Source organism: Bolinopsis microptera, chromosome 12, assembly GCF_026151205.1.
Source record: "Bolinopsis microptera isolate Bmic1 chromosome 12, MBARI_Bmic_1.0, whole genome shotgun sequence".
NCBI classification, from domain to species: domain Eukaryota; kingdom Metazoa; phylum Ctenophora; class Tentaculata; order Lobata; family Bolinopsidae; genus Bolinopsis; species Bolinopsis microptera.
In genome coordinates, this window is record NC_087083.1 from 9,068,817 (window position 1) to 9,092,187 (window position 23,371).

General features: G+C 36.4%; 1 protein-coding gene and 1 long non-coding RNA gene across 3 annotated transcripts; both read right to left on the minus strand.

The window, feature by feature from the left end:
- Positions 1 to 299: 299 nt before the first annotated feature.
- On the minus strand, positions 300 to 8,080 carry LOC134824153 (uncharacterized). Its single transcript, XM_063835892.1, has 13 exons — positions 8,040 to 8,080; positions 7,707 to 7,783; positions 7,339 to 7,427; positions 7,038 to 7,196; positions 6,655 to 6,829; positions 5,568 to 5,674; positions 5,282 to 5,349; positions 4,965 to 5,139; positions 4,410 to 4,558; positions 3,462 to 3,575; positions 3,168 to 3,224; positions 2,921 to 3,025; positions 300 to 2,813 (listed from the first exon to the last, which is right to left on the minus strand). The coding sequence occupies exons 1-13, from the start codon at positions 8,070 to 8,072 to the stop codon at positions 2,655 to 2,657; spliced, it is 1,467 nt and encodes a 488-aa protein (XP_063691962.1). The 5' UTR covers positions 8,073 to 8,080; the 3' UTR covers positions 300 to 2,654.
- Positions 8,081 to 14,293: 6,213 nt separating this feature from the next.
- On the minus strand, positions 14,294 to 21,842 carry LOC134824418 (uncharacterized). Of its 2 annotated transcripts, none has more exons than XR_010161407.1 (4): positions 21,077 to 21,842; positions 19,618 to 19,705; positions 15,642 to 15,776; positions 14,294 to 15,434 (listed from the first exon to the last, which is right to left on the minus strand). It is a non-coding gene; the product is annotated as an uncharacterized LOC134824418 (long non-coding RNA). The 2 variants fall into 2 exon arrangements; XR_010161408.1 differs by lacking the exon at positions 21,077 to 21,842 and adding an exon at positions 19,909 to 20,298.
- Between the last annotated feature and the right edge of the window lie 1,529 nt (positions 21,843 to 23,371).

Here is a 23,371-nt window from a genome sequence, read left to right on the forward strand (position 1 = left end):
ATCTTAAAGTCTGCAAGTGAAATGAGGATTTCTTAGTATTATGTTGCAAGGGCTTGAACCAGCTACGTCATTTAGTTAAAAGTGGTTCCAACCCGCTTACGTAACCAGTGCATATAGAGATTAGAGGTGTTAAAACATAAGAATATGTGGTGAAATACTAGCTATTGTCATATATATTAATCATATTAATCATAGTACTAATAACTTAACACAGAACTTCGTCTGTATTTCCAGAACACTCCTCGTTAGATACTGCTTCGTGGTATCTTTAATTAAATAAAAATAAAACTCAAAACTTTGAAAATAATACAAAATTCAAATCATCAATATCGATGGATATATCATGGATAGACTTAAAAATAAAGATACAAGATATTTCTAAGTTAAATAACATCAAAATAAAGAGCTTCTAGGTTGTACCGGTCTAGGGTCGCAGTAAAGGAGACGTGCTGTATTCTAGTCACGTGATACAAACCGACCAATCAGAGAGCTGTATTCTAGTCACGTGATACAAACCGACCAATCAGGGAGCTGTATTCTAATCACGTGCTGAGGCTTGGAGTCCCGAATATTTGTGTGCTTGCTAGAAGCAGAACTGCAGAAGCTAGACCGGTCGAGCCTGCGTGTCACAGTGTGTCACAGTGTACCGTGTGTCACAGTGTACCGTGTGTGACAGTGTACCGTGTGAGACAGCGTACCGTGTGTGACAGTGTACCGTGTGTGACAGCGTACCGTGTGTGACAGCGTACCGTGTGTGACAGTTAAGTGAACTAGAAAAATATTGGAAAAACAAAGATGTGCTCCTCTCCTGATTTACTTGATAATAATTTAACTCCACTTAGTCGTATGGACAGTTCTGGAATAATCAATCTAAAAATCAATTAACGAACCACTAATTAGTTAGTTAATTAATTACTTCGTTCTCTCTGGTTAATGTGTTTAGTTCACATCGTGAATTTTGAGCCGTGTGTAAAGACAAAGTAATGAAAACAAACCGAGACTTCAACAAATACATCTTATTCTAATAATATGGCACATCTTGAAAGGTAAAAAAGTCAAAACAACTGAAACGGTGTTTTGACAAAAAACAAACAACTCTGAGGCTTACATTCCACAAATTCTTAGATTCCACACAACACAACATTCAGTTAAAATAACATGACTCGAAAAATTCGTGGTTAAATGAAATTTCTAATTTTATCTCTCATTCCTTCATCAATCAGCCGCAATCATATCAGCCTTTTCAACATCTTGTTAATTAATCATATAATTAATTGATCAGTTAATTAATCATATAATTGATCGTGTGATAATGATGATACTAAATCTATCGAATTGATCGTCGTATATTAAACATAATATTTGTGTGATCTACCATATTATATATTACTCCGTTTAAAAAATTAGAGAGCTTAAAACAGAACAGACAAAAATCATTAAATAAAAAGTATAAAACCCTGTCCACACCGTGTTACACCGAACTAATCAAGAACTATTAATTAATTAATTAATTAAATTGTCGTTAATTATGCGAGTTAATAACGAGGAGGATCTCCTTAGTTAGGTTAATATATTAGTTATCTATTATTATATTATGTAATTATAATAACAAATGGTGTAATGATACGTAGTAATTTTCTATTAATTTCTTGATTATTTCGGTGAAGATAATAAATAAAACTGATTATTTTTACCAGTAAACAAAACCATTTAGAGTAAAAACGTAAGAAGAATGTTAAATAAATAAAAATTCGTTATAACAAGAATCACAGGTATTCGGCGACGACCGCCAAAAAAGGTAAGAATGTTCGTTTTAAAGGTTAATCATCAGACTAATTAACCGACTAATTAACTGACTAATTAGCTGACTAATTAGCTGACTAATCAGCCGACTAATCATCAGACTAATTAACCGACTAATTAGCTGACTAATCAGCCGACTAATCATCAGACTTATTAACCGACTAATTAGCTGACTAATTAGCTGACTAATCAGCCGACTAATCATCAGACTAATTAACCGACTAATGAGCTGACTTATATCAAGTTAAAAACCCCCAGATCAAATGTTCACACAATATTTCTAAAAACAAAACACACTAAAAAAACAACGTAATTCGTTGTGTCTGAGAGGGCAAATAAAAAGCAGTTAAGATGTCAAAGATAACAAAATATTGGCAGGTCTAAAATTAGCCTGAATTTAGAATTTAGGGGCGGGGCCAGGGATAAAACGTGGTTGTTTTGACAACGGATATCAACTTCGCGTATTTTATTTATGGTATTTAATGTGACAATAGCTCTAACAATCTCATGCGTTAGCTATCACGCGTTAGTTGTCAAAAAATGTGTCGCCTCCACGCCCCTAATCTTGTAATTACTAATCAGGTGATTTATTTAATAGTCCCTTTGCTTCGTTCCTTTTCTTAATAAGTTATTCCATTCTCATCAAAATAACTTATATAATAAATTAAATACGTTAATAATAATTTATTCTCAAATAATGTTCAATTATAACACCAGTCTTCCTCCCTTTAATTCTTCCTTTTTCATCTTATCTTGTCCCTCGGATCTGACCAACAACTAACTTAAATAACTCAGAACTTTGTAATTAACAACTTAATTAATTAGTTAATCACACTAATTACTCACACACCTCATGATTTACGGTTAACCAGTCTCACGTTGGTCGTGTTAGGTGAAGGAAAGCGAGGCGGGTAAGGTACGCTGCTGTTGAAGAAGGGTTGGCGCTGGCACGACTTCATTATGTACTGATAGATTGTGTTTTGTATCGCTCTCTTACACTCCTCTGCACACTGAATAAAATGTAATTTAAGCTAATTGTTAATTAATAGGCTTAATTAATCGGGATAATTAACTAATGAAAACAATTAATTAGGGGAAAAAAGAAACAATAACTCACGATGATATCCATCTTCCTCAAAGACTCGCTAACGTGAAGACTAAAGTAATCGCAGTCTGATAACTGATCAGTGGGAGACCCAATCTCTAGAGTTGTCCTGTTAGCCTGGACACAAAGTTAGGAATTACAGGAATTACAAGTATTTTAGGAATTAAAGAAATTTTGGTTATTCCCGGCACAATTTAAGAATTTAAGGAGCTGGATTATTCATTAATTATAAAATAATCAACCATTATTAATTAATTACCTGTTTCAGCTTTTGTCTCTTTGCATGATAAGATTTCAACGCTGCGGAGTCTTCGTCCTAATAATTGTTATGTAAACATGATGCAAGGATACAAAGGATACAAAGGATACAGGTTATGTAAACATGATACCAGCTATTTGAGCTAGAAAGCTACTCAGGGGAAAAATCCCACTTTTTGATACATTCAAATAAATGGCGGAACGTAAAAACAAGAATGTTGTATAATATAATATAAATATGTACAAAACATGTACAAAAAAAATTCGAAAAATCACGCATTTTATGAAGACGAACCTCTTTAGAACTAGTAAGAACGTGTGGACTGTTCCAGAAGCTAGGAGCACTGCATACCACATTGGGAGTTAGAGGAGAGGTTGGGAGTTGAGGGGTGGGTGCTAACAGCGTCCCCTGAAAAATAACACGTGATAAATAACGCGTGATAACTAACACGTGATAGGTAACTCGTGATAACAAGCTTTGTTGTTATTACCAAGTGATACAATTTGTAATTTATTATTAATCTTAAATGCTCCTGAATTATTTTAGTTGAGCTCTCCGTTGAAGGTTGAAACACATTATATGTTGAAGTTCCTTCATTAAAGTAGTACATTCAAATTAAATAACTTCATCAAATACCGATACTAACTGAGCACCGAGAAAATAACTGTTTATTATTCAATCTTTATATCGACACACTTAGCTTTGTAACCATAACTACTAATATTTTTCATGGCCACTTTTTACAGTTTATTTCAATGAAGTAGTTCCAGAAAAAACATCGTCAGGGAGTGTTAAAACTTATCAAACGTTATTCAGTCAAAGTTCAGTTGTTTGTCTGCAAGGAACACGCCGACTGCCGAGTCGAAAAAACCGCAAACCAAGAAAAATAACAGAACCAACCCAACCACGAACATTCCTTCTCGATAAAATCCTGACACGGCTTAAAAAATACACTTAAAGAATAAATATACTATGTTACATTACTGTTACATTACTGTTACATTACTGTTACATTACTGTTACATTACTGTTACATTACTGTTACATTACTGTTACATTACTGTTACATTACTGTTACATTACTGTTACATTACTGTTACATTACTGTTACATTACTGTTACATTACTGTTACATTACTGTTACATTACTGTTACATTACTGTTACATTACTGTTACATTACTGTTACATTACTGTTACATTACTGTTACATTACTGTTACATTACTGTTACTATAACTTACAGCTGCAGAAGGGTTGAGAAGGGGATTAAATCCAGGACTGAGTGTAGGATGAACTGATTCCTTCTTGATTGACTTGTTCATGAGTAGAGGACCCAACATACGAGGTGAGAGAAGGTGTTCTAACGAAGCGAAAGAGTTGAGCAGAGAGGCTGGAAATGTTTAAAAAAGGTGTTAAAAACCGTGTTAAAAAGTGTGGGGTGTTCACACGAAACGAGGAAACGTTCAAAACCACTGAAATTCACGAGTTATAAGAAAATAACGCTGTCGTGACGTGGCCCATGTGTTAGGGTTGTAGAGGGGCAGAGTGCAAGTTTGATTGGAAAACAATTAACTAATTACCAAGCCTAAGTGGTGTAATTAGGATCAAACAAACTAAAAGTAACAAAAATAACCACAAACCAATTAAACTAACCACTGTGAAGGTTAATATTTTAACAATTTGTTGAGTTCAGAGCATTACTGTCTGTAGGTGAAAACACGTACTACTCCTTCACCAAACAAGTAACTAATTAGGCAGCAATTAGCTAATTATACAGCAATTAACAAATCTCATACCAGGTGGGGTAGGAAGGGAGGTAGGGAGGGAGCTGAAGAGAGGGTTGCTGGCGAGAAGAGGAGGGACAAGAGAGGAGGATAGGGTGCTGAATGGGGCGGTTATCAGAGAGGGAGATAGAGGGGAGACTGTTGTTTTGGTTTTGTAGCTGGGGGTCATGGACACTGGTGGTGACATCTGGGAGGGAGATTAATTAGTACAGGATGATTAGGTGATTAATCAATTAGTTGAACTGGTTTTGACGATATCAACAGTTTTCTTGTTACAATTTATACTTTTTACCCTAAAATAAGTAAAATGTGAAACTCTGATAGCTTACATTTTCCTTGTTTTCAGGAAGTGGGACTGACGGTGAGATTGTGTTCGTACTGTCCGGTGATGAGTGTCCTGAAACACAAGGAAATTTTTTATGGACATGTTTCAATAGAAGTTGACCCACATTTAAGTGGTTCTAAACTTTCTCGTAGTCCAATATTTCCGCCTTAAATTATTATTATCTTATGCTCTAAAAGGGGCAGGTCTTCAAAAATTTCCTCGCAATCAGACTACCGTGTTTCTGAATTGTTAACTAATTACTAACTTATTACTAATCAATTAATAGTTACCTGAGTCGGAGCTAGTTGTAGAAGTAATATTGAGTCCACCACTATTACCCATATCCATCATGAGGTTGAAGGTGTCTTTCTCGCTGTTGTGTTGTCTTATCTTCTGCCTGTTGTTAATTAGTTAATTAATTAATTAAAATAAGTTGTTAATTACTTAATGCATTTATCAAAATTAGTTATTAAATGTGCGTGAAAATATGAAATATTAGAGTCGGAATTATTACCTTGAAATAAATATCATTACTTATGATTTACTCAACAATTGTAAACGTTTTTCAAATACCCCACAAATTTGGTCGAGTTCCGAGTGCAATTCTAATTTGATACTTTGCAAAATTTTAATGAAACCATTCAAAGAGTTAAACATAGACCAGTCGTTTTAAAGATTGAGGCACACATTTATTGCTTTCTCTCCGAATAAAGAAAACGAGGTATTTCTTTAAACTAAGTTTAATTTTTCGTGAAGCCTACAATAGTTTTGACGCCATATGAAATAACATAAAAGAAAGTACATTTTATTTGCCGACAACAGATTTTCAAATAAGATACAAATTGAAAATGTATGAGCGACTTTTCTATGAGAATTTTTACCTACCGAAATAAAAATCCCCTCATTTTTGTGTTCTCAGTAGTGACGACTGGCCAAGCCCTTGAAAAATATTTCAGTAAATTACAGACATTGTCATTTGGGTACGGAATCAAGGGGACAATCCAGAGAAATTAATGAAAAACAACAGAAAAAAGCTATAGATTTAAAAATTTTGTTTCGAGATACTTTTATGTGCAAGAATGTCAATTTACGGACAGATATAATGATAATGTACAATAACACGTAAACTATCAAGAGGTATAACGTGACAAATTGAAAAACACAGCACACTGAATACTGGCCCAAATCACTCTTAAGCAAATTAGGATAAAGCAATAAAACCATTTCCAATGTAGAAAATGCGGTCGTGCACACATTTAACACATGCATGCTACTTTCGGGGCGGTGCCTCAGAACGAAACATTCGATCACAAGTATAAATAACAACATAGTTCCCCTATAATAAATAACGATGACTCATATCTGCACTACACATACCTGCATTTGAGAGTATCCTTGAGGAAGAGCATGTTGTTATAGTACTTCCATTTGCTCTGGTAAGGTTGTGGTTCCCCAGCTGAACTCTCCTCCTTTCTCAGCTCACGTGAGAAGTGGACTCTGAGACGTTGGAATTTGACGTTCACTGCTTGTTCAGGTGCGCCTATCTTGTCACCTATTGGGATGGAGCAGCTAATAATCATGTTGATTTATTAAATAATTTTAATTTATAAACTGCTATTTGATCAATTAATCTAGAGTATTCTGAAGACTCGTCATAGACATCCAAGTTACAGAAAGTTTGGGAAAACCAATAAAATTAACTGAAATTAGCTGAAACCATCCATACTAAGGTAAAACTCGAGCTAAATCTTCAAACTAACTAAGTTGTGAGATGAGTTGTTTTCTGACGTCCTTATTCATATATCTCTCATGTTTGGTATCCCATAACTGAGGGTACAGACTGTAGAACTCAAGTAGAGTTAGAATCTGCTCTGAGCTCCACTCAAAGTCTTCTGTTGCTTTGGTGTTCGTCTGCCAGTCTGGGTCAAATGTAGAGTTGACATTTACTAGATGTCGAATATTTTGAAAACATTAGAGTTGTTGGTAGAAAAGTTATATACAATTCATAGCTCAAATCTTGTACTGGGAAAGTAAATTAATGTAAATTCTTGAAAAACATACCTCGAGGCTGAAGCTCCCGGGACTTAAGATTTTGGGAGAGTTTGCTCTGTTGCAACAAGTCTACAAAGGCTCCATTGAAGTATTGTGACCTGAAACGTTGTCATTCAATAGCAATAAATCTCATAAACCAATTTAATTGCAAAAGATGAGCTAGCTAAGCTGCAATAAATGTATTAAAATTATCTTTGATTGCGTAAGCAATTTGCGAATAAAATCTTGAGGTAATAATTCAATGGAAGAGAAAAACCACCGTATTCTCACTTTTATCAACAGATTCTTAAATATACAACTTAAATATAGAATATTTTGTATTTGGACACAAAGGGAGACACAAAATATGAATATATTCTAGAGTTGATCTAACTTACAGTGGAGTGTTGTTACTTGCGTACTCAGTAAGTGGAGGTACCTGTTTCAGCATCTTATCAAGTGGACTTACTGGGACCTAGGATACGATTTTTATCTAATCATGGGTACAATATTTATTTGATCTAGTTTGATCTTTAAACATTAAATGTTTTGAGTCTAGGCAAACTCTATTCCGAATTTTGTAAAAATTCTGTCGCTGTCCCCTCCTTGGTTTAAAGGGCTGCAAAATTATCCAAGTAAAAATAATGGATTTACAAAGTCACATAACTTTGAATAAAAATGTATTGATTACTAATTAGTAGCCTTGCTGTTTAAATAAATTAGAAACTTACCACAAAGGCTGGCTGCTGTTCCTTGTCAGACATTTATTGCTGCGAGGAAATTTAAGTAAAAGTTTTAATATCACACAGACAAGGACGATATTACTTCAAAATCTTCCAAGAAATGGCAGTCACTTAATTCGTAGCAACTAAACAACTAGGTGTCCAACATGGTTTCAGCTAATTGATTGAAATAAATTTTCGTGCACATACAGAATGAATGGTTAATAATTTAATATATATGTAGACGAAGCTCTGTGCACGGGATGCTTCCTGGAAGAATCCAGTTCTTTTAGCGGGGCACCCTACCTAAAGCCAAATTGAGATATAATAATCATATTCCTAGGGAAATAATCAGAAATCGAATACCAATCAAATAATATGATATATAGGAGTAGTAACCATATTTACTATGCAAAATGCCCCAACCACATAGTGTAAATTTATATAAAATTCAAATTCCATATCATCATTGTCAATATAATAGCCCAAGCAAAATTAAATAACTTCTTACATACCTTACTGTCATACTACAAATTAATTAAACATTTGAAATCTGTTAACCAGAGAATAAATTTCTAAACCTAATGCGAGTGAAATAATTTAGATGCAATAATGAATGCCTAATGTGAGTATCATCTGTCAATGTCCTTGTAAAACAGTCTGTACAAGAGATATGAGTAACTAATATAGAAAAAAAAACAGGAAGTTGTCGTCTGTTGGAAAATAAATAAAATATCTAGTATATAAATTAGAATATAAAATAACATTCAGTCAATGTGTCGTCAATAAACTGTACAATTATCAAATGTTAAAACTGGGTGATACAGTCACCAAAAATAAATACTAAGTATAATAAGTTAATAAATTAAATGTGGTCTGTAAAACTACCACTAGGTATAATAGGTCAATAGATTAAAAGTGGTTTATAAAACTTCCACTGTGCGAACCCCTTCTCCAGTTAAAACATGTCAGTCATGTGCAAAATCAATTAGAATGGTAAGGTGGTAAAAAATGGAATATCCTTTCGATACATCAATTATATATGCCTCAGATTTAAAAGAATTAGAAGATACTAAGTTATCGTCGACTATGATTGCAGTGTAAAATTTGTCATATGAATTGTCGACGGTATAATTAGGGTCTGTTGTTATAGTTTCAGCTAATTTATATATAAGCAATGTTATTTATTCTTACATAGGGATAAATATTTCCCAGGATGGCAGTGCAGGGCACTGTTGAATGGTGCTTGTAAATAGATTTTTGACCATAACCAGTAACCACCCATGAATCTAAAGTAAATTTTGATTGATCACTGTTGGAGGATAATTGTGATCATTTATTATGTAAATTGCTGTCATATGTAAGATAAAACAGGCTCCTCCTTCCTGCGCACATATCCATCAATTGCTTCAATACTTCTGGCATATCTACAGTCAAGTTTTTAAGTTGTTCTACATGTATAAATATATTAAAAAATAAAAATTATTCAAACAATATACACATAATTGTCACATAATTGTCACATAATTGTCACAATGACCCTATATATAAAAGAACCCTTCAAAAAATCGATATATTCCCTATCTCAAAAATTGGGAGAAACATTTGAAAATCACCCTTGGCCTTGTGGCTCCAAATTCAAATCTAAACTATTTATATTAACAATGTTCTTTCTCGCACCTCTGTCTCCCCGTAGAGAAATCACTGTTGTTCTTAGAATTTCAAAACGAAGGCGCTTCCTTATGTATCCCACAGCATCTGAATACCTTTGCCCTGTGTGGTATTCCATCTTACTATCCAGCTTCTTTACTAGTTTTTCAGCTTCACCACCCATTCCACCAGACGTTGAGAAAACTAACGGTGTGAAGCTTTCTTCCTCTACTTCCAGAACCCTTGCATTGTAACACCGTTTTTTCTCATTTTCATGGGACTGGTACATTGCTGGGATCGATTTGCTTGCATTGGAGGGGGCTGGGGCATGGAACACCCTTACATCAAAATATGCCCTCTCTGAAGCATTCCAAATCGATCTTGCAGAAATGTCCAGCCTAGCTTGGTCTCCTAGGACTGTTCCCTTTGGCAACTCTAGACCATCAACTGGAAGAAGAACTGGCTCAGTCTGCACATCCTTGCATTTCACAGTTCTAATTAGTTCTGCAAATGTGTCTCTCAACGAGTTGTGCCGCAGTGACACATACCCACCGATGATGATTTGCCGAGTATTTCTGGCCACACGTACATGTCTTAGGGCTATCCTTTAAGTTCAGGTTATATCTGAGAGCTATTGCGTCTGAGAACTGTTGTTTATTCATCAGATATCCATTTTCTTTTAATGGAAGTGCTGTTAACCAAGCACTTGCCCTTTTCTCAGCAGCTAGTTGGAACATCAACTTTCCCAGTGGTGTTGACTCGAGCTCCTGACGTATTTCTGCTTGTTTTTGTAGATAGAAGATATTTCGTTCGGTTGTTATTTCGGGTTTCACTCCTTTGCTGTGTGTCCAGTTCGCTGTGTAATTGTCTACCTGCTTGAGAAACGCTTCTTTTAGGTGTTTTGTTGCTTTACATGAGAATTTATACTCTCGATCTGCAATGTCCATCGTAACTGGAATACTTAATCCTCAATATTTTGGTGGTAGAGCCATTATGTTCCTAAGTTCATCAGTGCAGCTAAACATTTGTAATCTGGTCACAGGAGGACTATAGTGCAAAGAAACTGCTGCTAACTGCTGCTCACTGCTGCTAACTGCTGCTAACTATTCTTCTAAATAAATGCCTTTTTGTTTAATGCAGCCAAGCTTTGGAACGCTGTTTGTAAAAAATTTTAAACTTTAAGCAATTGCCTAGAAACTTCCATTAACTTGATAAAATTGAGAACTAAAGCACTTTTAATACAAGCACAGGCAGCTGACTTGAAAGATACTTGGACTCCAAACAATTCTAAATTTTAAATTGCAGTAATCTAATCTAATTGCAGCAGCACACACTTACTGCTTACTATTACTATCATGATTGTACCTGCCTACCTGCCTAGGTCGGTCCAGATGAAATCTGGAACGAGTTTCGTGTCAACGCATGTCTCCATTTATCTCTATCACTCATGAGCAGACGTATCATGTGGGGCTCTAAACCAGTATCTTCTTGAAGGACGTCCGGAAAGGTCTTGTGTGGTCGTCCTCGATACCTTTTGCCGTAAGATGGATGCCAGAAAAGGAGTTGCTGAGCAGGTTGGTCCTGTAGACGGTAGACATGCCCTGCAAAACGAAGTCTTCGTGTTTTGATGGTATCAGTCACCGATGGGATATTTCCGTAGAGGACGGAGTTAGGTGTGTGGGATTTCCATGAGATACTAAAGACCCTTCGTAGCATTCGTGTGTAAACACCGTCTAGTGCTTTAGTGTCAGCTTTCTTCAAAGTCCATGTTTCTGCGCCATATAAAAGAACAGGCTCGACTGCAGTTCTGAAAATTTTAGTCTTGATCTTTCTAGACATGTCAGATTTCCAGAAAACATCTAGACTTTCAAGTGCTTTCCATGCAAGGCCTTTCCTGACATTGATGTATTTGCTGGTTGAAGCGATGTAGGATCCTAGATATTTAAAGTCGTGGACTTCTTCGAGAGGGTTGCTGTTAATGAAGACCCTATCATCCATCATGATTGTACTATAGACTGAAAATCTCTCAAATCGATTTTGGGCGCTTTTAACCATTTGTTGTAATGTTTTTAAATACTAAATATCTAAATTTATAAAATTTTTAATCGGAACGAATTAATTAATATTTAATAATTTATTCGATAGTTTTGTCTGATATTGATATTGATTATATTGATATTGTTATTATTGAATGAAGCTAACTCTGGACATAAATAATATTACTTCGCCGCTTCGACGCGCCGCGCAAACTAGCATTCTTGCTTCGCATCGAAGATCATCGTCGATTGTTGGGTTGACACCGTCAATCAATACTTCTTTTAACAAAGGGACTTGGAGTATAAACGACCAAGTTTGCATACATTTCTATCCAACCAAGAATTCAGGAGGCAAAGGTGGGTGCGTAAACTTTATAGTCTGCACTCTCCGATCCTGTATGACCCTGGATTCTTTTTGACGTATCTTTGTAAAAGGTAAATACTTTCTAGTCAATCTCTTGCTACTCCAAGTCCCATATAATAGGATATCTGATCTAAAGTTCGTGCTAGTTATATATATATATATATGAAATATGTTTTTGTCTGTTTTATTTGACACTAATTATAAAATTGTGAGCAGCAGTGAGTAGCAGTGAGCAGCAATTAGCAGCAGTTAGCAGCAGTTGTTTGCACTATAGTCCTCCTGTGTACTGGGCCGCGCCGCGCATCTTCTCGCCGCGCAACCACGAGATAGATCGGCGAAATGCACCACTGGGCTGAAAGCTGCCATCACGCAGTGCATTGTAGCGCGATGCGTTACTGTGCCGCGCCGCGCACTCAATAAGGCTTCTCACAACGATCGGCGTTCTGCGCTACTGTGCCGCGCCGAGCTGCCATGAATTGACATCGTCAATTAAGCAGTGCATCGCGTTGATTCACGATGTGAATCATTCGTAGCTAGCTCGATGAGGCCCAGTTGTGCATTTCGCCGTGCGATCTGGTTGCGAGAAGAATTATTTGATGCGCGGCGCGGCTTAGTTGCCAGTAGTGCATCGCGCTACAATGCACCGCGCTTTTTTAAGATGCACAAATTTTTGCTCAAAATCTTTATATCATCTTCACGATTACTTTAAAACCAACACTAACTTGAACGCGAACGTAACCCTAAAGCATAAAAAGCTCAAATATTGTTTTACAAGCCTGCCACATGTGCGCGTCTGATTGCTTTATCCGATCCAGAGCTCTTGCGCTTGCAATGGCGCGTGCACGCCTCCCGGCGGTATAATTTCTTTATTTGTGTAACAAGCGCGCCCGCAGTGGTGTCAAAGCATGCATGGTAAACCCAAACATATTTCCATAACAGACAAATTAAAAAAGAAAAATGCAAATGAACTTACACAAATATATGGGCAAACGAGTAATAAAATTTAAACCAACATTTATTGTCGCTAAATAAAAATTAGTGTGCACTGTGCAATTTGCAGTAAACACAACAAACACTTAAATTACACACACACATATTAAATCACATGCTAAATCACTTTACTACAGTCAAAGGATCATTCTTATCGAGGCATTTTTAAAAAAAATTGCATTGGGGCTTTTACTAATTCGCTCGCCCAAAAATTTCACGTGACTTTGGTTTTTATGGTTTTGCAGCCGTACAAAACGGTTTTACATAAACCCTAATCCCAACCCTAACCCTAACCATAACCCCGAAGCTAACCATAACCCTTACCACAACCCTAACCCTAACCCGGGCCCTAAACAATCGAATTCGTATTTGACTAGCCTGTCACGTGACCAAAACGGTTTTTTGCTCATAACTCTCCAGGGAAGCATTTTAACCCTACGTCATGGGGGGGGGGGGGGGGGGGGGGGGGTGATTCGGAATCAGCGTTCAAAAATACACCGATTGAGATCACTTTCATGCCTAAAGGGCCTTTTCACAAGAATTTTCTTAAAATTTGGGCGAGCGATTTAGTAGGAGCGTTGCATTGGTGTAATACCTATAAAAATAATAACTTACAATTGCTATATTCCGTATTTTTATCACGTTGTGACCCCCATGCACGGTCGTCCCAGAATACCTTACTGGTAGGGGCCTAACTTCAAAATAAAAGAAATACAAACGTCTGGTTCGCAAGGTCAAGCCGTCTGTTTAAATTAAACCATCTCTAGTAACACCGTCAGCCAGTAATATATAACATTTGCTGGGGTTTTACTATGGTTTTTACGATACAGGGGGAGCCGCGCACTCGTGCACGGCGGGTCATACAACGTATGACAATTCCGTACAATATCTTGGTGAGAAACGTGCAGAGCCAAAAAGTAAACACGAAGGTCTAACAATAGAAACGGAATGCTCGATTGCATCGGTTTGTTTACATCCAAATAAGGATACAGTATTGCCTGGTGGTTTGAAACATGTTTGATTCACGATGTCAATCCTTCGCAGCTCGGTGAGGCACAGTGGTGCATCTCGCCGATCTACCGAAGGATTGATGCATAACAACAAGACACGCGCTAAAGACGCGCATTTTCTGAGTGATGTTAACGATAGCTTTAAATTCACTGATGTCATTATTATTCAGCGTGACCGGTAATAGTTTAAAAATCAGAAGGAGAAAACACATGTTTAAATTACTAAAAAAGGAGTATCACTTTACAGGATTGAATTTAAATATAGTCATAATAGATAAGAGAGGAATTTGTTTCCCTTTGAATCAATCAAACTAGATGAATTGTTGTAAATACTTAGATCAAACTATCAATCTACAGGCTATCGTCAAACATGTTGCAAGGCGTCATCTTCAGTGACATAATAGATAAGAGTTTATTAACTATCATGCCAACTTTAGAGACGGTAACCACATTAAAATAAAGTTTTCCCAATCAAAATAAAGGGTTTATACAAAATAAAAGGTTTATGCACTAGACTGAGAGCATGATACCCCAAAATAAATATATGCCTGTGTCTGGCAATAGCGTTCAGATGGCTTCCGAACTTGTGCGGATAAGATAATATAAAAATACAAATAAACTATAATAAACAATCTGAAAATTAATGTATCAGTACAGATCTTATACTCGAAATCAGGCACTTTCAAAACATTTCTCTTAAATTATCTTTCTTAACACCGTTCAATTGTAACTTTAAATTAAAATATTATGATGATCCGGACGATGATAAATATTAAATTACAACTGATTATATTTATGGATTTCGGCCTGTCGATGCTGGAAGCTGATCAGCTAATCGTTAATCGTTACCATGTGACAAGAATAGTATGATGAACCTCCCAATCAGTATCTATGTATCAAAAGAAAATATTGATCTAATTCAACTCGTCGGGAGCCCTTTTGAAACATCTCGAAGTTAGAGTGCAGAGTGCATGATTACTGATTATCAGCACGATTGGGTGAAACAAAGACGAAACCGTGTGTTGATTAGAATTAAAAGAGGAAGATATTTAGTGATAAATTGTGCACTCTTGCATTTAATTTTTAATTGTTAGACTTGTTCGATGTAGGGCCTTTAATTTAACCTAATACTAATGCAGTTACTTAATACTTGGTAAGTCTAGGGAAAACAGGTGCTAGTTGTCGGAAATGAAATGGAGTCTGTTCCTGATCGAAGTTACATGATGCTGATAGATTTGATGCAGCTCAGCACTCAGCAGCCACTGTCTTCAAATAGAGTGTTCCAGTTCTGCAATCTGCAGTCTCAAATGTTTTCGCCCAGCTTTTCTTTTCATCGTGGTTATAGAAGACAGACCTGAAGAAATACTAGTATAATGATAATATAGGTAACATGTCCAGAATGAGTAAAATTGTATTATCGGCAAATTTACTTATGTGAAAACTCCCAACAGGGTGGCGCTGGCCCAGAAGTAACTGCACACAAGCAACCCTTTAATGATCACGCACGTAATTTGTGTGAAAATATGTAACTCATTTAACGAAGTCAGTGAAAAGAACCTACCTTTATTTACCAATGTCGATTTTTTGCTTGTGATGAAGTAGTCCTCGCAAATGTGAGATATGTATGTAGTTTGTTTTTAAAAGTAGGATTGTAGTCATAGTCGATGTATAGCGACGGTAGTTTACCAGCAGCTCCCTGTACAAATAGAAATGTGGTTTTTATATAATATTACTAGTTAAATTAATGAGTACAATGCAGGAATAAAAAAATGTGTCTTAAACGTTTTATATTAAATGTGTTATAATTATATTAACCACCTTATATTCGTATAATATGTACTCACAAACAATGATAGTCCCAACTGTTTTTAATTGCTTATAATTTAAACCTTCTTATTAAATAATTTAGATGACTGTGTCTGATCTAAAATTGCACGAGAAATAGAGAAAATTAGGTCTCAGACAGAACTCGACCGGGATATAACCGGCGCAGCCGGAATACCGGCTGGTATTTGGCGATTTTGTACCGGTACCGGCCGGGATTTTGGTTTTAGCCGGGATTTTTCCAAAATAAATTCAGTTTTTCTCAACGTTAATTTGAGTCCAAAATTAACAAATCTGTGAACATTTTCCTAAAACATTTTGACGAAGTCATTGAACAATGGAGACTGGAGTCAATCTATATTTAACATAATCATGGGTGTACGAATTATGGACTTCTTTCTGACTTATGACTTAATTATTGTGACTAAGTGTCACGGCTCACGGTCTTGTGTTACCGAGGGACAAGTAAAACAGAGTTCTCCGGGTAAAGAAAGCATTAATAAATGCTATTCAGTATTCATCCTATTCAATTATTCAGGTAAGGTGATGTAAACTGTAAAGTGATAAGCTCCAACGTCAAACACCATGTTCAATTAAATAAGTTTAAGTAACCAATACCAGATCACAGGATTGTTATAGTTACGGAGACTGTTGGAAACGATGCAAACCAGGATCGGACTCCTATCAGAAATAGTCGACCACCGGTCCAGCCTCCCTCAAACTCAAATGCCCTACCCACTACCCCAGACCACATCCACCTCTTCAGCCAGGAACAGCGCTCCCACTATACCACTACCAGCAGTTCCTACCGCCTCAGAGGATACACTGCACGTGCCCGTTATTCCTCATGCCTCGTCTTAAATGTCCAGTCCATGAATCCTAGTGCATCAAGTGCGAGTATATGGGAAGTGCCAAAAATCTCAGCTCTTATTCAGGAGAAATCCAAAAACCACTCGTTACCGTTTATTGCACTTACGGAAACGTGGCTCAAGTCCTACATGTCAGACAAATACAAAATGTGCATCACCTCTTTCTCCTGCTGAGCGGAACCTCCCCCTTAAAAGTAAACAAATCTGCATCGCCTCCCAACGACAATCCAGATATATTAAGCAGCAGAGACAATCATTTAAGGAGACTTCGATATCTATCAGGATCATGATTTTACTGCCTGAGAACTCAGCACTTCAGGATGAAACATATAATATTTGGTTTTCTCGATTTCATTCATATTTAGACAGAAGTCCGTGTAGATAATTGGTTATAGAATAATTGGATATAATTTTATGCGAAGTTGTGTCTGCGAAAATATACGTGTGAAACTGGTCATCCCGCAAATGCTGAAAAAGTAGATGTTACCTATCATAAAATAACCGCTAGCACCGTACAGTGTACACGACAGAGTTGTGACTGCGTTTACAAATTCTTTATCATATTGATGTGTTGCCATGGCAACCGAAACTCCATCGGAAGATCGGCCTGTAAGGCATAATCATGATAATACACAGTATCAAAACATTGCCATTGATATCATAGCAACATTCCAGAGATTAGATTATGTGTGTGTAAGAAAATGTATGTTATAGTATTATACAGTCTGCTAGAACATTCTGTTTACACATGGTGGCCGATAACAACTTGTTTAATTTATCTCCGAATTACACACAAATTTCTGAAAGTTTCGTAGACTTAAATCAATTACAGAGGGTGTGGCTATTGGCCAGCCCCTCTATTTCACTATTATGGTTGAAACTATAAGAATACAGATTATATTGTTACAGTGATTTTACAAAAGTCGAAACAGTAAACACCAATTTGTAGGATACTTTAAATCACACCAAAATTGGTCCCAGAATGCAATGAAATCTGATGGCGTCTTTTCAGTGAAAAAGAGGCCACACTCTCTGTAATTGATTAAAGTTTACGAGACCTTTAGAAAATGAGTTATATAACTTGCAACTTAAACTAAGATAAATTGAGTATTTATACTCAATTTATCTTAGTTGCATGAGTAATATATATATACTACCCACTATACCACTACCAGCAGTTCCTACCGCCTCAGAGGATACACTGCACGTGCCCGTTATTCCTCATGCCTCGTCTTAAATGTCCAGTCCATGAATCCTGTGCATCAAGTGCGAGTATATGGGAAGTGCCAAAAATCTCAGCTCTTATTCAGGAGAAATCCAAAAACCACTCGTTACCGTTTATTGCACTTACGGAAACGTGGCTCAAGTCCTACATGTCAGACAAATACAAAATGTGCATCACCTCTTTCTCCTACTGAGCAGAACCTCCCCCTTAAAAGTAAACAAATCTGCATCGCCTCCCAACGACAATCCAGATATATTAAGCAGCAGAGACAATCATTTAAGGAGACTTCGATATCTATCAGGATCATGATTTTACTGCCTGAGAACTCAGCACTTCAGGATGAAACATATAATATTTGGTTTTCTCGATTTCATTCATATTTAGACAGAAGTCCGTGTAGATAATTGGTTATAGAATAATTGGATATAATTTTATGCGAAGTTGTGTCTGCGAAAATATACGTGTGAACTGGTCATCCCGCAAATGCTGAAAAAGTAGATGTTACCTATCATAAAATAACCGCTCGCACCGTACAGTGTACACGACAGAGTTGTGACTGCGTTTACAAATTCTTTATCATATTGATGTGTTGCCATGGCAACCGAAACTCCATCGGAAGATCGGCCTGTAAGGCATAATCATGATAATACACAGTATCAAAACATTGCCATTGATATCATAGCAACATTCCAGAGATTAGATTATGTGTGTGTAAGAAAATGTATGTTATAGTATTATACAGTCTGCTAGAACATTCTGTTTACACATGGTGGCCGATAACAACTTGTTTAATTTATCTCCGAATTACACACAAATTTCTGAAAGTTTCGTAGACTTAAATCAATTACAGAGGGTGTGGCTATTGGCCAGCCCCTCTATTTCACTATTATGGTTGAAACTATAAGAATACAGATTATATTGTTACAGTGATTTTACAAAAGTCGAAACAGTAAACACCAATTTGTAGGATACTTTAAATCACACCAAAATTGGTCCCAGAATGCAATGAAATCTGATGGCGTCTTTTCAGTGAAAAAGAGGCCACACCCTCTGTAATTGATTAAAGTTTACGAGACCTTTAGAAAATGAGTTATATAACTTGGAACTTAAACTAAGATAAATTGAGTATTTATACTCAATTTATCTTAGTTGCATGAGTAATATATATATACTCTCATTTTTTTTAGAGCAAACGTAATTTAAATGGCTAAACACAATTCAATAAAATTTGGCTCGATCCGATTATCCAAACTATCAAATAAATGCGAAAATGAACCTTCTTTTGAAAACAATGAACACAAATATGTTTCGATTTGACAAATTTCTCGAACCAGTGGTGGTAGTAAGTCATACCAGAACCAATTATTTCAATTGGGCACTCAGTGACTGAGCTATTAATGCCAACGTTTGCACACTGACTTTTGGCCCACCCTGTATATTTATAATATACGGCTGGAAAAAATGTAACTGGATATCTGCCACAATGCTGCTATTATTAAGGTTAAAGTAACATTTAGCACATAAAGAAGTCTGGTTTGCTAGGTTTTAATTGGTCGTATAATAACAAATAAAAATGAGTTAAGACTACAAAAACGGTCGATAGAACCTAATTATAATACCTGTATCGAGAACTCGACTTCAATGCACTGATAGCGTTGGTACTAACATTCTATCAAATTATGTCATATCTTGAGACTTGATAGCTGCCTGAAACAGTTTTGAGTCAACATTATCGTGATATTCTAGAAATTGAAACCAATTCTCAACTTTAAAAAAGCAGGTTTCAATAAATGCCATAGAATTAAATTCTACCTTTTTAAATTTTAAGAATTTGTTGATTTATTAAAATTCTGTCTCAATTAATATATAAGGGTACATGCAATGTATTTCGACACGCACTGTAGACTCACTTATTGGATTCGTGCTAGATGCTGTGTACGTCACCCTCTTAACCACCTCTATGGCGAAGATGAGGATGGTAAGTGCAAGTACAGTAATGTGAGGAGAGGATGGGTATCATTTAGCACATTTTTGCTGTAGGTGTAAAGTAGCTCTTAGTCAAGGAGTATATAAATGACGGCACGACAAGGTTCTGCAACAGATCTCTGAACATGTTATCTTGTGAGCGCCGAGTGAACACTTATAAGAACAAGGCCAGCGATGTAAGACAGTATCATTGACTTAGTCCATGCTGGGAGGAAAAAAGCAAGTACAGACGACCGAAAGGAGTCGTGGTTTGGGATCCTGAGTGGGTCTCGATATTGGATAGTGCTTTTATATATCGGACCTTATGATATTCTCAAGGTCACCAAGACGGCACAGTCTTATGGCGGGTAATGGTACCATCTAGCAGATCATACAAGTGATTCAGCAGTCTTACAGCAGACTGAGATTCAAGCGAAAGAATTGTGCTGTTATAATTATGCGGTTAAAGTTCTAGCACCGGGAGTAGTTGTTCACGGTTTGGAGAGAGCTGAGTAGGCTAGTACGGGATAGAAGGGAAGAAGCAGCTCACTGTTCCAGATGGATCTACTTCTTATCAAGGAAGAAGGAGTGGTAGGTATATAGTAAGGAAGATTGGAGCCTAAGAGTTAACTTAACATCTAGAGGTACCACAAACTTTATCTCGTCGCCAAGAATCAAGTGAAACAGAGGATAACGACACTGATATTACTGAAGTAAGTGCCACTGAAGGTCTCCTATGTCAAAATCTTTATTTTTCACTTTAGTTAAGTTATATTAATATAATAAATTCAAATCTTATGATATTGTTATTATCTTAACAGTTACTATTGTAGCTCAAGATTTTAAATTTGTATTCCTTGTATTCCTTGTATTCCTTGTATTCCTTGTATTCCAATTGCGAGCTTTAACGGGTTTCCTCAAGTGACTCGATGGTTTAATTGTGACAAATCATGATACGAACTTTGATGAACCCATAATAGTATAGTGCAATAATACTATGATAGTATTCTCATAAGTTCTACCCTTGCAACCGAGTACAATGTACATACTAAGTGATATCAAGCTGCAATCTAAAATTTATTAATTGAATCTCAAAATAACTTCAAATTTTACCTAATAATTGCGACATCGTTGGAAGTGAGAAATAAAATACATTAAATTTTAATCCAATTCTGCGAGAGAAGATTTGCCCAGACAGCTGACAAGAATGTATTACCATACTTCCTGTAAATGTGGTAGTTATTAGGTCATATCAAACTTGAAAATTATGTCAAAGTTTTTCTCAGTCTCTGGTGTCAATCACCAGTAGAGTGCCCAGCCGCACCAAAACAACCTGCGATTTTTACGTGGGAAACATCGTATAATACACATGCTATACACTCTAGTTTTATAGCAGCTACTGATATCATGCGGCAGTATTAATAAGCATACAAATTCAGCGCAAAAAATTGTAAAGACGACACAAATTCATGCGGGATGTTAATAAATGTGTCCATGTTGAACTCAAACTCCGACAGAATAATATTTCAAATCGGATATATTATAATTAATCAAATGGTATCTGCTCATGTTCCGTCTATATAAACTACAAAACTTAATAAATTAGTGAAGTTCTGAAACAAAGATCACGACTAGGTTTTATCAAAATTGAAAAGAAAACCGATCGAAGTGCACTAGAGATATAGTTTAAGTTTAAAGGGTCATCATTACTAAAATCTCTTCCTAGCTCCTAGCAATCAAGTTGTTAATCCTAGTTCTACACCTAAACAAGTACAAAATTACAGCCTTACATTTTGAAATTTTTCGATATCCAGCTCAACATAAGACTTCGATACCAATAATGCATAATGGGTACATACCGATGATCGGTGTTCGTAAATATTTGATTATTTATAGTATTGAAGTTTAAAATCTTCCTAATTATGTAAGAATAACAAAAGGAATCACGTACTAGTGTGCTGTTACGAAAAACAACTATTTAATAAAAATAAATTAACAGTATTCGAGTACAAAATTAAAAATACAAACTCCAACATAATCGACAGACAAACTCAATAAATGAAGATTTCGTCGTGAAACGAGCTATATATACAGCTATAACGTAGCGCTCGACTCCAGTCTGAACCAAAATTAAGTCGCGTTCGTAGGAAATTGACCACCAGCTGCTGGTGGTTCGAATGTTGGTTTGCACACTACTGTGGTTGCGAGAAGCATTATTTGATGCGCGCGCGACCCAGTAGTGCATCGCGCTACAAGAAACATGTCTTTGAGTAGATACGTGCCCGTAGCTGCATCACATCAATACAAAACTCGGGATACAGTCACCTGATGCTAACCTGTCTACCTTGCATATAAATAGGCAAGGAGATGCAGAGGAGGGCACTATTTTCGTAACAATTTTTACTTCTCAGTTTTATCTTAATCTACGGTTTTACACTGATCACGTCCGTCTTGTGGTCGCTAAAAGTATAAATGTGCTCAGTCAGCACACAATATGACTTGATTAGCCGTCACTTTTGTGGCAGTATCTCGGCACCTCTTTACTGGGCCGCGCTCAGCCTGTCATTCCGCCTAATCTATATTCTATGTTTATAAACATGATAGCCTGAGGTCCCCAGGTAAGGCACCTCTCAGACGGGCAATGAAGGGCCGCGGACACGTTAAATCCCTGACCCTACCTTACGAGAGTAAACTAGTTTTAAATTCAATCGATCAGGAGTTTACCTTGAACCTCGAATCTCACGCCTGGATAAAAACTTGAATAGACTATGAGTGAGAAACGTTTATAATCCGAAGCGTCTATAATCCGTCATAATATTAATATATGAGTCCAGGAATATGATAGATCAATTTTTAGTCACGTGACACACCTTCAGTCACGTGACCACAACAACATAAGTCATGTGCCTGTGCTATTATATATAGAAGTCACCCTTTCCCCATGATAACGGAATTTAATTAAACGGATTGTGCCGACACATTGAAAGGATTAAGATACATGTTAAAAGTTCTGACAGAGTATCAATATACAATAGACATGCATTCCTAGTGGACCAGTGGTATATACTTCAAATTACGGGAAAATTATAGAGTGTTCGTAAATAGATCGCTCTTTTGAAAGTTATGTCCTGGCTTTCATTCGGTAACCTCATTACTCGATTAGAATCTGTGACGAATTTCTGTCAGATGATATGCTACTGTGTTAACGTTAAAGCAGTTGACTGATTTATATAATTTCTGTAACTTGAATATGCTCATGTCTAGCGACCAGATGATCACGAAGATAAAGATAGTCCTCTTCACGACTCTATTGTGGTTACCCATCCAAGGTTAACTTGTACAAAATTGTAATATTTATTTTATATCACGACCTTATCAGAATTAACAAAGAATACATAACGTACCTAC